Below are 16,294 nucleotides of genomic sequence, written 5' to 3'. Positions count from 1 at the left end.
AGATCTTGGGAGAATGTATATTTATTATTGTTATATCTTCTTGGTGTATTGACCCCTTTATCATTATATAATGACCTTCTTTGTCTCTTGTTATATTTTTTGGCTTAAAGCCTACTATGTCTGATATAAGTATGGTTATATCTGTTTTCCTTTAGTTACCATTTGCTTAGAGTATCAATTTCTACCCCTTTGCTTTGAATCTATGTTTGTCTTTGGAGCTGAGATGAGTCTCCTGAAGGCAGCATTTGGTTGGGTCTTGTTTTTTAATCTATCTAGACATTCGGTGCCTTTTGATTGGTGAGTTCATCCATTTATATTGACAGTGATTATTGGTATATGGAGACTTACTACTACCATTTTGTCTTTTAGTTTCTGGTTGTTTTGTATCTCTATTGTTTCTTTTTCTTTGTGTTTCTGTTTACATTTTAGGTTGGCGACTTTCTATGATAATTTTCTCAGTTTCCCCTTTTTTGCGGTTTTGTGTCTTTGCTCTAGATTTTTGTTTTGTGGTTACCATGAACTTTATGTAAAACGTCTCAAAGATAAAATAGTCCATTTTATGCTGATAACAACTAATCTTCATTTGCCTATACAGGTTCTGTCATTTTCCTTCTCCCATTTTTATATTTTTGTTGTCACAAATTATCTCTTTTTATGCTATATGTTTACTACTAACTTGTTGGCATGTACAGGTTTTTTTTTTTTAATGTTTTTATCCTTTAACCTTTATGTTATAGTTTAACACCCTATTCTGAAATAGAAGTACAATTTTGTGTACAATTTTGTGATTCTGTTTATCACCTTACTTGAAAGTCTGGGTACTTTTGTCTTTTTTGTTTAAGGTAGAAGAGCTCCTTTCAACATGTCCTGTAAGGCAGGTCTAGTGGTGGTAGACCCATTCAGCTTTTGTTTAGGAAGTCTTTTATTTCTCCTTCATGCCTGAAGGATAACATTGCTGGGTAGTTTTCTTGCCTAAGATTTTTATATTCCAATACTTTGAGTAATCATTCCATTCTCTTCTGGCCTGTAGATTTTCGGCAGAGAAATCTGCTCATAGTTTAATGGGAGTTATTTTGTAGGTTAGTCTCTTTTTCCCGAGCTGCCTTTAAGATTCTTTCCTTATCCTTGACTTTTGACACCTTCACCATAATGTGTCTTAAAGTTTTTTTTACATTGAGACAGTAAGGTGATTTATTAGCTTCGTGGACCTTTATGTCTAGTTCTTTCCCCAACTTTGGGACGTTCTCAGCTATTATTTTTTTAACTGCCTCTCTGCCCCCTTCTTCTCTTTTCCTTATGGTATACCCATTATTTTTGTTGGCTCTCTTAAAGCAGTCTGATAGCTCTCATAGGATTTCTTCACTTTGTAAAAGTCATTTTAAACATAGAAGTTCTCTTCCCCTCCACATGAATCATTTCCAGATTCCTACCTTCCAGATCACATATTCTCTCTTCCATCTGATCTGTTGTGTTTACAGTGCTTTGTAATGCACTCTTCGTCCCATTTGTCGGGTTGTTCAGCCCCAGGATGTCTGTTTGGTCCTTTTTTAGAATTTCAGTCTCCTTCAGTTCTGACACTTTATCCTTGGTTCTACCACCTCCATGAAGTCCGATCCACTCACCCTCAGTTATACAGATGTATGGATCACTCCAGCATCCTGGTGTGCTGTGAAGAGGAAACCTTGTTGGTTTATGGATGCCCTACTGGTTATACATTGAAGGCGAGAGACAAAGGGAACAACTCACACCACCATAATCCTCAACTCTTTGTTTCTTGAAACACAAAATGCATACAACTGAACATCACATCTTTCTAATTCTTTCCATCTGGTCTCTCAGAGCAGAGTGGGGACAAAGGGGGTGAGGTGAGTAGAACAACCTAGGTTTTTGCTACAACACAATTTTGTTTATTTTATTGGAGAATCACTGAAGCACTTGTTCACTCTTTTTTAAAATTGTTTTTTCATGTTTATTTGTTTATTTTGAGAGAGAGAGAGAACAGGAAAGGGGCAGACAGAGAGGGAGAGAATCCTAAGTAGTCTGCCTCCTATCAGCGCAGAACCTGATGTGGGGCTCGATCCCCTTGAACAGTGAGATTGTGACCTGAGCTGAAACCAATAGTCAGACGCTCAACCGACTGAGCTACCCAGGTGCCCCAGCATTTGTTCACTTTTAAGAATTCTCTGAAATATCTAAGCAGGGATGATCTATGACCAATGCTCACTGCCTATGGCCTCATACTCAAAACTGCCCTGCACTTAGTGTTTAAGCCTCTGCATTAAAAGTCATGAGATTCTTAATAATTTTATCTTTAAATTTATGTTTTAGAAATTAAGTCTGAGGAGGCAAGGGGCATGTATGTTTGAGGCTGGGGAGCCTCAGTTCATAAGTGGTCCCTCCAACTTCCTACTTCTCTGACATAGATTCTCAGCCATCTGCTCCTGACGCCCTGGCCCCTACCTGGCCTCCGGCTCCCTGTTCCTGACCCTGTCCCTGTCCCATCATTGCTACTGTTCTCTACCTGGTGTGGTGATTGGGTGTGTTAACATCCTGTATTCTGCTTTGTGGATGCAGATAAGGAGAGGATCAGGGTGCAGCATGGGCCCTGCTGGCATCTTCGGGTGAGGCAAAAATGAGGCCATCCTTAACCAGGGTGGTAGCATCATGGTGCCCTGAGTGGGTGACACAGTGGGGCCTCTTGCCCACCTCCAATTCAGGCATCAAGTACGTCATGTGGGCACGGAGGTTGAAGTCTCTTGAGGGTCTCCTGTCTACCATCATTTAGGACCCTGGACTATGGGAAGGGAGACTGATTTCCTCACTCCCTGCTGGGGCACCACGCTTTGATTTTGCACTGGGAACTCCACAAATTATGTAGCTGGCCTTGTCTGTACTATCTCTTGCCTCTCTTTGTTATAAATGCAAAGACTGAGCTTTATTAAATATGAATTCAGCAGATGTGTAAAGTGTCTGTCATAACCAGAGGGCAAGACCACTGCCTTAGCAAGAAATAACATGAAGATTAAGTATGAGATGATAATGTCTTAAAATCTAGTTAAAAGATGTATATTTTACTCATAATCAAGTCTAAAAGAGTAATTAGCAAATTAACAAGTTAGAGTCTTATTTTGTCTTATGTTGTGAATAATAATAATAAAAATAAGATAGTTCCCCAATATTTCCTGGAGACATCAGTATAGGTGAAAGTTGTATGAACTATAGGTTGCTAAATCAAATACAGATGTGCAAAGTAGGTATTTTTCTCAAAGTCCAAATAAAGTAAAGTTTATTAAGAAGAACATGGCTTCAGTGAAATTAGAGAATTTGAATTAAAATATCATAGTGAGTACCAGAAGTATTTAAAGCATACTAACAATGATCATGATAACTGATTCCGTGGTATCTTGAATATCCTTGTATTACTGTTTAGCTGTGACATAAATAATACTCTCTTTAATAAGCTGGTTGCCATTTCCTACCTCCAAATCACAGAAAATATTAGCATGCAATGTGTCACATTAGCTACTTAAAAAAAATATTACAGACATCTTAAACCTCTGAGTAACTGGATTGCATTTTAGTTTTATGACTTCATGTTTTGTAAGGCTCACACTAATCAAGTTGGGTTGATATTGCTGCTGTACAGCTGGGAAAAGCCAAGTTGTGATCCCTTAAAAACCTTCCTTTCGTTTGGTGCATCAGGGTGGTCATCAGGGCCTACATTCTTGGGATCCCTCTTTGTTTCACTGAGTGATGACTTGGCAGTGATTATAGAAAATAACCAGTTCACATAGGAGTGGGTGACCGTATCCACCTCTCCTGAGACCTGAGGAACAATTCACACTCAGCCTGTAGCCCTTGCCTGTCAGCCCAACTGCAAAGAGAACAGTGCTGCCTCCCTCGGCTTCCCAAACATTCCAAACACCTTTTGAGAAGTCATGGATTCAAAACTATGCTTCATGTCCAGCTTATCTCAGGTGTTCTTGGGTGCAGACACCATGGTGGACCCACAGTGGGGTTTAACTTTGACCTCCACACCCCATGGCCTTGGTCCCAACATTGACCAGAGTGCTGTAATTAGCTTATGTTCTCTTAGGTGCCTCACTCCTGATGCAGAAGCCCGCCCAGATATTGTAGAAGTCAGCTCGATGATATCAGATGTCATGATGAAGTATTTAGACAACTTATCTACATCCCAGCTGGCTTTGGAGAAGAAGCTGGAACGGGAACGGAAGCGCACGCAGAGGTACTTTATGGAAGCCAATCGGAATGCTGTCACATGTCACCAGGAGCTGGCTCTGTTATCTCATGTAAGTGCAGATCTTTCAGTCTCTTCGTGATAAACTCTAATAAGGATGTCTGAAGTTGTTCAGACTTGACTTACTGGAAGGTTACCTTAAGTTAGGAAAATATTAATTGCTACACGCAGTGTTTCACTATTATATAGTTACATATTTGCATCCTTTTCTAGATCTTACACTTATAGTTAAAATAAGTCAATATAAATGATTTTCCAAAGAAATACACCTAATTAGAGGCATCTCTTAGCAATTCTTTAAGTTTATATTATGCTCTTTGTATAGGTAGCAGTGAATGCATGTATTTTATTTCTTTAGCAATCTGATTTGGGGAAGATGGATGAAAAATGTTGTGTGTTAATTCAGAGAAGGAAATAACAATTGCCTTAAAATTTTGTCTTATTAGTGTAATTGCTTTCATTACTGTTTGTGGTGGTAATAATGTTGCCATGCTTCAAATCAGAATATATCCTTTTATCTTTCTTGCCAGTAACCTTTAAATTATTTTGATATTTAAGTTTATTTCTAGGCATAGCTTGAAAAAGGGAAAAGCCACAGATGTCCACATGTGCAAGTGACCAGTGATGCTCTTGTTGCTGTCTCTTGCTTTCCCGTAGTTTTTGTTGCATTGTGACCCGTGATCTGTCCTTTGCTCGTGCTCTGGGCTCCCCACAAGCAGGGATCTCGTAAGGGACCCTGCAGCCTGGTAGATGTTCTTTCCTTCCCTCTTGGGCATGAGGCCCAAGAAAAGAGGGTCGTAATAACATTCTTGATCAGAGTACTTATTCATTGAATTCCTTTCTAGGACCCTAAAGACCTGTTCTGCCTCAGCTGGGAAAATTATATAAAAAGTTGATTTCAGAGAAGATACAACTGGGTTTCTTTTCTTTTCTTTTCTTTTCTTTTCTTTTCTTTTCTTTTCTTTTCTTTTCTTTTCTTTTCCTTTCCTTTCCTTTCCTTTCCTTTCCTTTCTTTTCTTTCCTTTTTTTTTCTGATTTCTTGAATAACAGAGTTTCCGTCAAACTACTTTCTATTAAAAGCAAAGCACTAATGTCTGGTGTGTTTGTCTTGACATACTTGGAATGTAGTAGTTGAAGGTTCAATATAGTTTTCTTTTGGGGGGAAAAGCTCATTTTTATTGCCTTGCTGAGTCCAGCTGTAATTTCACAGAACAATCCATGGTGATTATCTTAGGCCTTGGTTTATGTTTAGGAGCATATAACTTGGAGCTATAGCTCTTGCTGAACACAGTTAAATCTTATATACAGTGAGTTAGACCTTACTTTTCTTGTTTTTTTACTACCTGACTTTGTAAAAAGTAGGCAACAATGAGAAACACACTATTCTACGGATGTCATGTTGCATTCAGAGTATAGTGTTCCCAGTAAACGAAAATGTGAGAGATTTGGCCATTTCTATATATCTTAAGTATTTGAGGCCTTCTATTAAGTTCTGCACTGCAAAGCTACTTAGCCAATTTCCAGTTGGACATAAAAGAGTCATTTTATATTAGATTCGTGTAGCTGATGTGGGGGTAGGTGGAGTTAGTTTAAAATCTAACAGCAAAAATCCTCTTATCTTTAGCAAAACACCTTGAGAATGACTGTTTTATTTATTTACTTTTTCTCCTTGGCTTTTTTTTTTTTTTCAAACTCTTAGCGTGGAAAATTTCATACGTTTACTGAAGTAAAGATAGCACTTTGTGTAGCAGCCCTCCAGCTTCAAGAGTTTGCTGCTTTGAGCCAATGACATATTGTCTTCATGCCTACCCCACTGCCCACTCCCTGCCATCCCTAGGTTATTCTGAAACAAACCCAAGACACCGTATCATCTCATCTATCAATATTTCAGTATGTATTTGGAAGGCCATTTTAACTGTAGAAATCTAGCTCTCAGGCCATAACCAGGTTAAACAAAGGGAGTGATCTATTATCGATGAGGGAGTTTTGAGGTTCTAGAGGTTCTGTACGCATCCATAAAGAGGGGGAAAATATTACCTATTGCAGAAGACCCTAGGATCAAATAAGTTAACGTGTTTGAATGAACTGTGCAAATTAAAAAGTGGCACAAAATTATATAAAATGAACAGTGATTATGTAAAAAAAAAAAGTTTTTGATGCACCTTGCTCATTTAGTCCATTAGTACGAAATCTGTGTGTGGTTTTCATGCAGTTAATATATATCTATTGAGCGCGTGCAGTAGCCAGCTTCAATGTCCTCATGGAGCATTCAGTCTCTTAGGGACTGTGGAGAAGTGCTTTACTTGTAGGCAAAGTTGATATTACCACTTTAAGAAAACCCATAAAATATCTTCTCCTTTTGCACTATTTTATGCATATTGATAAGTTTTCATTTCTGGATTGATTGAAAGTTAACTAAAATGAAAAACGCAGCTTTATTAAGGAACTGAGAAGGAAATGTGATTATATTTCATCAAAAGACAGCATGCAGCTAATTGGCATTATCCTTGCTAAGTACCAATTGTTATTTTTAAAAAACTTACATCCACACCATTGCTGATGGGAAAATTATAGGTATCGAATTTTATGTCTCTTTTTTTCTTAAGTATTGTTATAGATTATGATTGTTTCATTTCAAATGTAGTGGAATGCCTCCCAGAGCAGTTAATATCAGTAATATAATTACACAATCCAATGATAAGCAATAGTCAAAGGAAAGAGAAATTAGTGGGTGTGGTAGAACTTCATGAGTTTTCAACACTGATAAGGAGATCCATTATGAATTGCTGGATTTTGCAAATTAGTGGGTAAGCGAACAATTGATAAGAAACATTAAGGGCTCTTATGTCATGGGGTGTATGCTACTTACTTTTCCACACATTAGCTCGTTCTTAATTATGGCAATTTTCATAATAGGCTGGTAAAGACGAGTATTAATATATATATTTCAAAAGGACAGAGAAGTCTTCACTAATAAAGTCCACCCCTGTGTACTGTGGTTTAGACCCTGTGAAAGAGAAGCAATATTTTCTTTTTGAAGAATAAGCTTTCTAATTTTTAGAATTCAAAATAACGGGTCACAAGAAGAGCACAGGGTCAAGAACAATAAGAATCAAGCAGAGAAAAATGAGGTGTAACTTTTACTTAAATATGTAATAAAAGCTATCGTACTACAGAGCATACTGTGGCATTGTAGTAGTCAAAATCATGACTGGTGTTTCGGCATTGTGCACAACGTGTTAAACACGCAGAATAGCTGCCCTTTGGGCGTTGTCTTATGTCACAGGCAGAAAAATTGGTTGCCGGCATTTCTAAACAGTGCACTGCTTAGATCTTCACCAGCAAATGCGAGGATGAGGGTTAAAACCCAGCCTACAATAATCTGGATAATCAATAGAAAATTTCAGTTTCACTCAGATTATTGGGATTTTGTGGATACAGCTTTAGACTAATGTTAACATTGGTAAATAAAGTGTATTTCTATGTGTACAAGTGGAGCAGAGCTGAACGTACCAGGGGGACCGAAGGGTAATCATGAAAGAAGCATGTTTTTAAAGGGTAAGTTTTGCAGGGATTCACCACTCCTCTTCCAGTGATATTTGTCAGGTACTTTTATCTTCATCATCTGTGTTTTATAGCTAAACGATTTTTTCACTAGTAAGGTAAGTTCATTCAGTCTGGATAACTATTTTCGTATCCATAAACGCAACAGGGAACAATACAAAAAGAGAAAAATTCAAAGTGCTTACAGTTTATAATTAATAATAGAAGAACATGGGGTCCCCAGGTGGCTCAGTTGGTTAAGCGTCTGACTTCAGCTCAGGTCATGATCTCACGGTTCATGGGTTTGAGCCCAGCATTGGGCTCTGTGCTGACAGCTCAGAGCCTGAAGCCTGCTCCGGATTCTGTGTCTCCCTCTCTCTCTGCCCCTCCCCTGCTTGTGTTCTCTCTCTCTCTCTCTCTCTCTCTCTCTCTCTCTCTCTCAAAAATAAATAAATAAACTTTTTAAAAATTTTAACAAAACAGTGGAAGAACAAAGATCTGTTGAATGTCTTCTGAATGTAAGACATTGTGCTTGGTACTGTGAAGGTTATAAATAATTATAAGGAGTGGTCCCCGTTGTGAAATGACTTATACGGTCTACCTGGGAAGCCAAGACACATATGCAACTTGGGTAAATATCAAATGGAGGAAATTTGGGTAAATATCAAATGAGATCTATGGCTGATATAGTTCAGGGAGACTCCAAAGCAAGCAGGGTAAGTTTGGGCCTTGAAAAGTAGGTAAAAAGTCACTCCTGGATGGAAAAGAATAGCAAAAGTACATGAACTCCGGATATACCAGCTTGGTTTACTTAGGACTACTAATCACATTTTAGAAATGGTATTTGTTTTTAGTATTTTTTTTCTTTTTTTTTTTAACGTTTATTTATTTTTGAGACAGACAGAGACAGCATGAGTGAGGGAGGGGCAGACAGAGAGGGAGACACAGAATCTGAAACAGTCTCCAGTCTCCGAGCTGTAAGCACAGAGTCCGACGTGGGGCTCAAACTCGAGGACCATGAGGTCATGACCTGAGCTGAAGTCAGAGGCCCAACCGACTGAGCCACCCAAGCGCCCCTTTAGTATTTTTTAGTGTTTGTTTATTTTTTTTATTTTTTTAATTTTTTTTTTTCAACGTTTATTTATTTTTGGGACAGAGAGAGACAGAGCATGAACGGGAGAGGGGCAGAGAGAGAGGGAGACACAGAAGCGGAAACAGGCTCCAGGCTCTGAGCCATCAGCCCAGAGCCCGACGCGGGGCTCGAACTCACGGACCGCGAGATCGCGACCTGGCTGAAGTTGGACGCTTAATCCACTGCGCCACCCAGGCGCCCCTAGTGTTTGTTTATTTTTGAGAGAGAGGGAAAGACCATGAGACAGGGAGGGACAGAGAGCGAGGGAGACGCAGAATCTGAAGCAGGCTCCAGGCTCTGAGCTGTCAGCACAGAGCCTGATGTGGGGCTGAAACTCACCAACAATGAGATCATGATCTGAGCCAAAGTCCGATACTTAACCGACTGAGCTACCGAGGTGCCCCAGAAATGGAACTGCTTTATGCTAGAAAAGAGAAACCAAGAGAAGAGGCTTGCCCAAGGTCACCAAGCTAGTGTGCCAGTTTGTCCTAGCACTGAAAGTTGGATCTCCTGATTTATAGTGCATATTTTGATATGTATACTTTGCAAAGTCTGGGAAAGCAAACTGGTGCTAAATGGCAGCAGTTTGTGAATACCTAGTCACGATGTTTGAATTTAATCCTGGTTAGTATGGACGAAAGCCTTGAATTTCTCCAGAATAACTGACAACAAATTATCAAACTGAGGGCTAATTCTTCCTTCTTGTTCATAACTCCTTCTTGAGCTTTTTTTTTTTCTTCCTGTGGTTTCAACCACACTCCTCTGTCCTGGTTTCCATCCTACATCTCTGAATACTCTTTCTTATTATATCTCCCTGGACTCTTAAATTTTTATGTTCTGCTTCTCTTCTTGCTCTTCCCTTAAGTGAGTTTTATCCAGTTCCATGGTTTTCCATTTCAGATGAATTTGGGTAAAAATTATACAAAATGGGAACTTTATTTCTATAATATGTATTATTTTGGCATAATACATATATAATAATAATATATATAACATATGTATATTATTTCTGCCGGTGGCAGAAAATGGTGGATATAACCATTATCGCATGTATCAACTGCTTTTGTCTAAAAGTTTGTCTCCCATTTCAAGGGTTCTCCTCACCATTTCCTCCTCCCAAGATGGCAGCTGGGTACAGGAGACTGCTCAGGCATCCTCACACCAATGGGAGGGGGCTCTGCATGTTGCCTTCTTCTTTTGGTCTCTTTGACTTTAGATGAGGTGAGCCTATCTCTAAGCTTTGGGGGACCTACCGTGGCATCCCTGATTTGAACTGTTTTCTCTGTGCTCCTCTCCATGCAGTGATAACCTGGTGGACTCACCGGAAGCTCCACATCCATTTTCCACGTTCCCATTGTGGTGCCTGGGAGCTTTGGATTCGCATCTCTGCCAGGCATGGTCCACGGGGAACTGAGAGTAAAGGGACATAGTATCAGTCCCATCTTCTTTTTTCTTTCCTACTCCTTTATCCCAGGTGCCAGTCATTCCATTATTCATTCAACAAATATTTATTGAGTGCCTATTAGTGTCAGATAATATTCTAGGGGTGGGGGATACCACAGTGAACACAGGGTATCTACCCTCATGGGCCTTCTACTAAATGCCCTTATCAACTACATAGTATATAGCGTTAGGATGATCATGAAGCTTCTCTGAAGCTTCTAGTCTTTTCTGGCTGAACCTGAATTGCCCCCTCACACCCTCTGCTCTACTCCCAATGTTCACTCCTGCTAGAAAGGATGTGAGGAGGAAAAACATGGATTCTTGAACCTGACTTATCTTCTATCCTCCCATCTGGCTCCTTTTTTGAGCTTCAGAAAGACTTCCCTGTTTCCCATCCACACTGCCAGAAACTGCCCTTCCACCATGACCTTCTCTTTCCCCACGTGTTCTTCATTTAGGCCTTTCCTTGGGTTTGTAAGCCGCAGCCTCATGGTCTGGTCTCCATAGTACAAGGGCTCTGGGAGAAAAAGTACACAATATATTCTAAGAAGGCGAAATACATTGGATGTGTTTTACAACATAACTTCCACGTCCATTTTCTGAAGACCTGCAAAACTGTGTGCCTGATCGTACCCTTTCCTACATGACAGACATAGATTTTGGGCTGGGCATTTCCCCTTATGTCTAATAAGTACCTTATGCTGAGCCATTCTCACAGTGAATGGAATCTCTTTCTTTAACCCAGTCACGTCCACCTGAACATTTTCTTCAACTCACTCTCCCTCAAATCCTACATCCATTTTATTAGCAGTCTTTTACCAAATCTATTTCTGAAATGTCTGACAATTCCATCTTATCCTTACAATTCTCATTCTCATTATCTCACATAGGGTGAGATATCCAGCTTTCTTGACTCTACTCTCTTCCTCATCCCTAGCAGTGATTCAGTATATCACCTCTGTACTGTCTACAGGAGGTCATCAGGAGAGCCATTTTGTTTATCACAACGATGTTGACCGCTACTGGTACTTAAGGGGAAGCAGCCAGGAATGCTAATATTATGTCGGATACAGAACAGTCCTACGCACAGTGTATAAAGCAGAACGAGTAGGAGATACATGTGAAGAGATTTATTGCGAGGAATTATACAATTGTGGGGGCTGACTAGGTAAGTCCATAATCCACAGGGTAGGCTGGCAGGAAGGGCAAGTTGACACTCTTGGACATGGGCTGAAACTGCTGTCCACAGAGAGAATTTCTTTTTCATCGCAAAGAAGCCTCCGCTTTGAAGACCTTCCAAATGATTGAATCCATTCTACTCAAGTTATCTAGACTCATCTCCCTCCCTTAACCATCCTCTATGTATCTACCAAGATGATCTTTCAAAAATCACACTTGGTCTTGATAAATTATCTCATGCTTAAGATGAGTCAATGTTCCTAGGGTGCCTGGGTGGCTCAGTGGGTTAAGCATCTGAGTTTGGCTCAGATCATGATCTCACAGTTCATGAGTTTGAGTCCTGCATTGAGCTCTGTGCTGACAGCTCAGAGCCTGGAGCCTACTTCGGATGCTGTGTCTCCCTCTCCCTGTGCCCCTCCCTCACCCACGCTGACTATCTCTCAAAAATGAATAAACGTTAAAAAAAATAAAAAAGATGAGTAAATGTTCCTGTAGTGAGTCCTAGAAATTTACTCTAAACTTTCGGTGAATTACAAAAGATTTATGTGATGGTCTCATATTGCCAAACTGCTGACATATGGCACACATAATTATTGTACTAAATTCCATCTACCTTGTGCGGGAAACAGCTAGTAGAGTGCTTGTCAGCATCGATTAATTTCTAAATCCACAGTCCCTTCATAATTTCACTTCTTTACTCTGGAATTCTTATTGTAGTTTTCTAATACAATATCTATATGTTCTTAGCAAATTTTATCAAGAGGCATTGGATATTTATCTTAAATTCTCAAATATCTTTAAAGTTGACCACTTGAGAATTGACCAGACATGCGAGCACCCGATTCTCATTTTCGTAGTGCAAATTTAAAAAACTGTTGTGCTATTTATTTACCTGAGTTGTTTTATTTTTATTATACCATATGTCATTTACAATTGCTGAGTACGCCACTAAAGGCATGTGTCTCAATCCTCTGCTAAGAGATTAAATTAAGCCATGTAGAAAATGATGTATTTTAAAAGGACAATATTTTTGTGAACATCTTTGCTTTTATTGTCTGGTTAATTGTTGGCTGAATTTCCCCCAAGGCTGTGAAAAGGCAACAAATAATGATGCAGTGAAAGAACTATCGGGAAAAATCATGACTTGTTTTGGAAATGTTCTATACTTGTTACGGGTTAAAAAAAATAAAGCAATGCCTTTTAGGCTCCCAGACAAATATACACACAATTCTTACATCCACACCATAACTCCCCCCTTGTTTATTGAGATATAATTTACATATAGTATAATTTACACTTAGTTTAATGACTTTTGACACAAGGTCAACTTGCACCTGAAACCAGACTCGCAACATTTACATCCCCTCAGAAATTTCCCTCATGCCCCTTGCCGTACGGTTCCCTGCCCATGGACAGACTGCCATGATTTCTGACACTATGGATTACTTTTGCCTATCATGTGACTTCATATAAATCGCAGAGTATGTACGCTTTAGCATCTGGTTTCTTTCACATGACCTAATGTCTGTGAGATTCATCCATGATACTGTGTTTGGCAGTTATTTATGTTGCTGGATAGTATTATGTTGTATGAATGTATCATATTTTGTTCTCCTGTTGATGAACACCACATCGTTTCCAGATTTGGGGTTTTATATAAGACTGCTCTGAATTTTCTTATGTAAGTCTTCTTATGGAGATACTTTCATTTCTCTTTGACAAATACCTAGGAGTAGAATTTCCGGGTCATAAGGTAGATGTATGTTTAACTTTAAAAGAAACTACTAAGCAGTTTTCCAAAATTGTACTGGTTAGCATTTTTAGAAGTAATATATGAGGTTTGTTCACCTGTTCCACATTCTTGTATACATTTGGTATTGTCAGTCTTTTAGATTTTAGCCATTGTGTTGGGAATAAAAGGGTACCTCTCTGTGGTTTTAGTTTGCATTTTCTTGATAGCCAAGGCTGTTGAACACTTTTACATTTCCTTATTGATCAATTATATATCTGTGTGTGTGTGTGTGTGTGTGTGTGTGTGTGTGTGTGTGTGTGTGTGTGAAGTATCTGTTCGAATCTTTGGCCATTATTTTACTGAAGGTCTGTTTTGTTGACTTTAGGAGTTCTTTAAATAGTCTATATATGACTATGTATTGTATGTATGTATGTATATGTATTGCAAATGTTTTTCCTAATCTATGACTTGACTGTTTTAATGATATTTTTTTGATGAGCAGAAATTTTGTTAAATTTTAATTTTGTTCAAGTCCTGCTTACTCATTTAGTTTTTCATTGTTGCTAGTGCTTTTTGCATCCTGTTAAAGAAATTGTGGCCTCTCCGAAGATTGCAAAAATAGGCTGTTTTTTTTGTTTTTTAAATTCTTTCTGGTTATAGATTTTATGTTTAGGTCCATGATCCATTTTGATTTAACTTCATGCATAGAATAATGAAGAGATTGAAATTTATTTTTTTTCCTTATGGGTGCCCAGTTTCCCCAGCATCATTTCTTAAAATGCCTAATCCTTCCTCACTGACTTTACTACATGTCTTTTTTGAAAATCATTTGACACTATATATGTGGATTTATTTCTGAACTCTGTTCTGTTGCATTAATCTGTGTATCTGTTCTTCAGCCAATACAACACAGTCATGATTATTTTGGCTTTTTAAGAAGTCTGGAAATTAGGTTGTATAAGTGCTCCAATTTAGCTCTTCTTTGTCAAATTTGATTTGGCCATTCTAGATCTGTTATATTTACTTATTAATTTTAGAATCAGTTTGTCAATTTCTTCAAAAGAATAATGTTGCTATTTTGTTTTCCTTTAGAATTATTTTATTGAATCATAAATGTACAACAGCTTCTTAACTCTACACATGCACTTAAATTTTTTTTTAAGAAAAACATTATGTCTTATTACACCATGATCCTGGCTAATAGCTTTTGAAACTTTGAGGAAAATCTTTAAAAAGGTTTCACATGTTACCTGAAACCTACAAGTTTAACATTATCAAAGAAGGAATGCTTCTACACTTACAAAACCACTAGAAAGAAATCACAATTGAAAAGCTCAGAAACTGTCCCGAAGGCATTTTTTCCCCAACTCCTTCCTCCATAGCCAGGTAAAGTTATTAAATTATCCAGCGCATTCGCAAAATGGCTCTCTGCATCTGCTCTGGTATCTTCTGCTATATCACTGCAGATTTATGCATGACTTAGATAAGAGTTTCCTTAACGTTATTATTTTGACAGCCTGAAACTGTTCCGTTACCTCTGGGCTCTCATCCTCTCCTATTTACACAACGAAGCCCAATATCAGCTTCTCCCTCCATATCCCCACTTCCTCTACTGCCTCCAGGCCCAGAGTTTCCTCCACCCTATGGTCCCCCCATGTTCCTGACAACACCACAGTTTCCACGTTTCATGGGGCCACGGTTAGAAAGTTGCTGGTTATAATTTCCAAAATCATTGTAATTTCCATTTCCGTAATTTCCTCCTCCACGCTGGTCATAATCACCTCCATAGCCACCCCTCCCCTGCCAGGCTGCCATATCCAGGTCCAACACCACCACTTCCTTCTCTTCCTCCTCTGTAACCAGAGCTGTCTCCAAAATTGCCACGTCCAGGCCCTCCTCTACACTCCTTATTAATGCTGCTCTTTTCATTTCTACTTTCTGTTTTAATATGGGGAAGAGTTTTGCAGTACTTTGAAGAATCGGTCTTTTATTTCATTTGTTTATCAAAATTTATTGAGCATCTGTTCTCCTCTGGGGAATATTCTAGCCTGGTGTTTTATCAGTAAGCGGAATAGTCAAAGAACTCCATCTTTGTAGTAAAGAAAGACAAATAATAAATAAATTAATATACATTTAAGTACTATGGACAAAAATGTGAGAAGTCAAAGTGACAGTGATTGGTCGATGTGCGAAGACAGGCTATTTCAAATAGGGATGTCAGGAAAAGGCTCTATAACTACATGACGTTTGAGCAGAAACCTGAATACATTAGAAGGGTGAACTTTGCAAATATCTGGAGGCACAACATTGATGTCAGAGGGAACAGCAAATCCAAATATTTGGAGGTGGGGCATACCTGCCAAATTCAAGGGGCAAGCAAGGAGGCCTGTGTGGCTGGAATTGAGTGAAGCAGGGGGTGAGAGGAGGAGATAAGGCTGGTGTGGTCCATGGTATAGACTTGAATGATGTGCGTTTTGAGCAAAGGGGTGACATGATGTTTTAAAATGATATAGCTGTTTCTGTGTACCAATTGACTACTGAAAGCTAAGAACGGAAGCAGGGAGATTGGTAACAGATGATGGTGATTCTTCTCCTTGATTTTTAACTCTTTGTTTACTGGCACTTAATCAGTTTGGTATTTTGATGTCAGGTACTAAGTGTGTGCTTTCACAAGAGGTAGACATTTCTTTGTGTAATTCCATATTAAAAATGAAACAGTAAGTAGAATTCTAATTTGTATGGTTCACTCATACTGATACCACCCATGTCTAATTCCATACTGTGTTCATGCCGTAAGCAGTGCTGGTTTTCAACCACATTTCTCGTTTTTGAGCAATCCAAATTAGAATGTCTTAAAACTTGACCACTTGATGATTCTCTGTGCATGACTTCTTCTATATGTCAAATGGAATTACCTGCTTTTGGCCTCCTTTGAAGTGATTTCAGAAGTTTTCACACATACATTCAGTTCTTTTCCTTTGGTAATGTGCAGTTTTGAAACAAAAGG

General features: G+C 38.8%; 1 protein-coding gene across 19 annotated transcripts in view; it reads left to right on the top strand.

Moving 5' to 3' along the window:
• NEK10 (NIMA related kinase 10) overlaps positions 1-16,294 on the top strand; it is a 231,216-nt gene that overhangs the window by 142,950 nt on the left and 71,972 nt on the right. For all 19 annotated transcript variants that reach the window (XM_045436360.1, XM_045436366.1, XM_045436359.1 and 16 more), the window contains one exon: positions 4,097-4,310. In XM_045436360.1, the coding sequence (XP_045292316.1) occupies positions 4,097-4,310 (214 nt within the window). The remainder of the gene's footprint in view (positions 1-4,096; positions 4,311-16,294) is intronic.

Source organism: Leopardus geoffroyi, chromosome C2 (assembly GCF_018350155.1).
Source record: "Leopardus geoffroyi isolate Oge1 chromosome C2, O.geoffroyi_Oge1_pat1.0, whole genome shotgun sequence".
In the NCBI taxonomy this organism is placed as follows: domain Eukaryota; kingdom Metazoa; phylum Chordata; class Mammalia; order Carnivora; family Felidae; genus Leopardus; species Leopardus geoffroyi.
The sequence above is the reverse complement of the archived record's forward strand: the minus strand, read 5'-3'. Positions and strand labels throughout refer to the sequence as shown.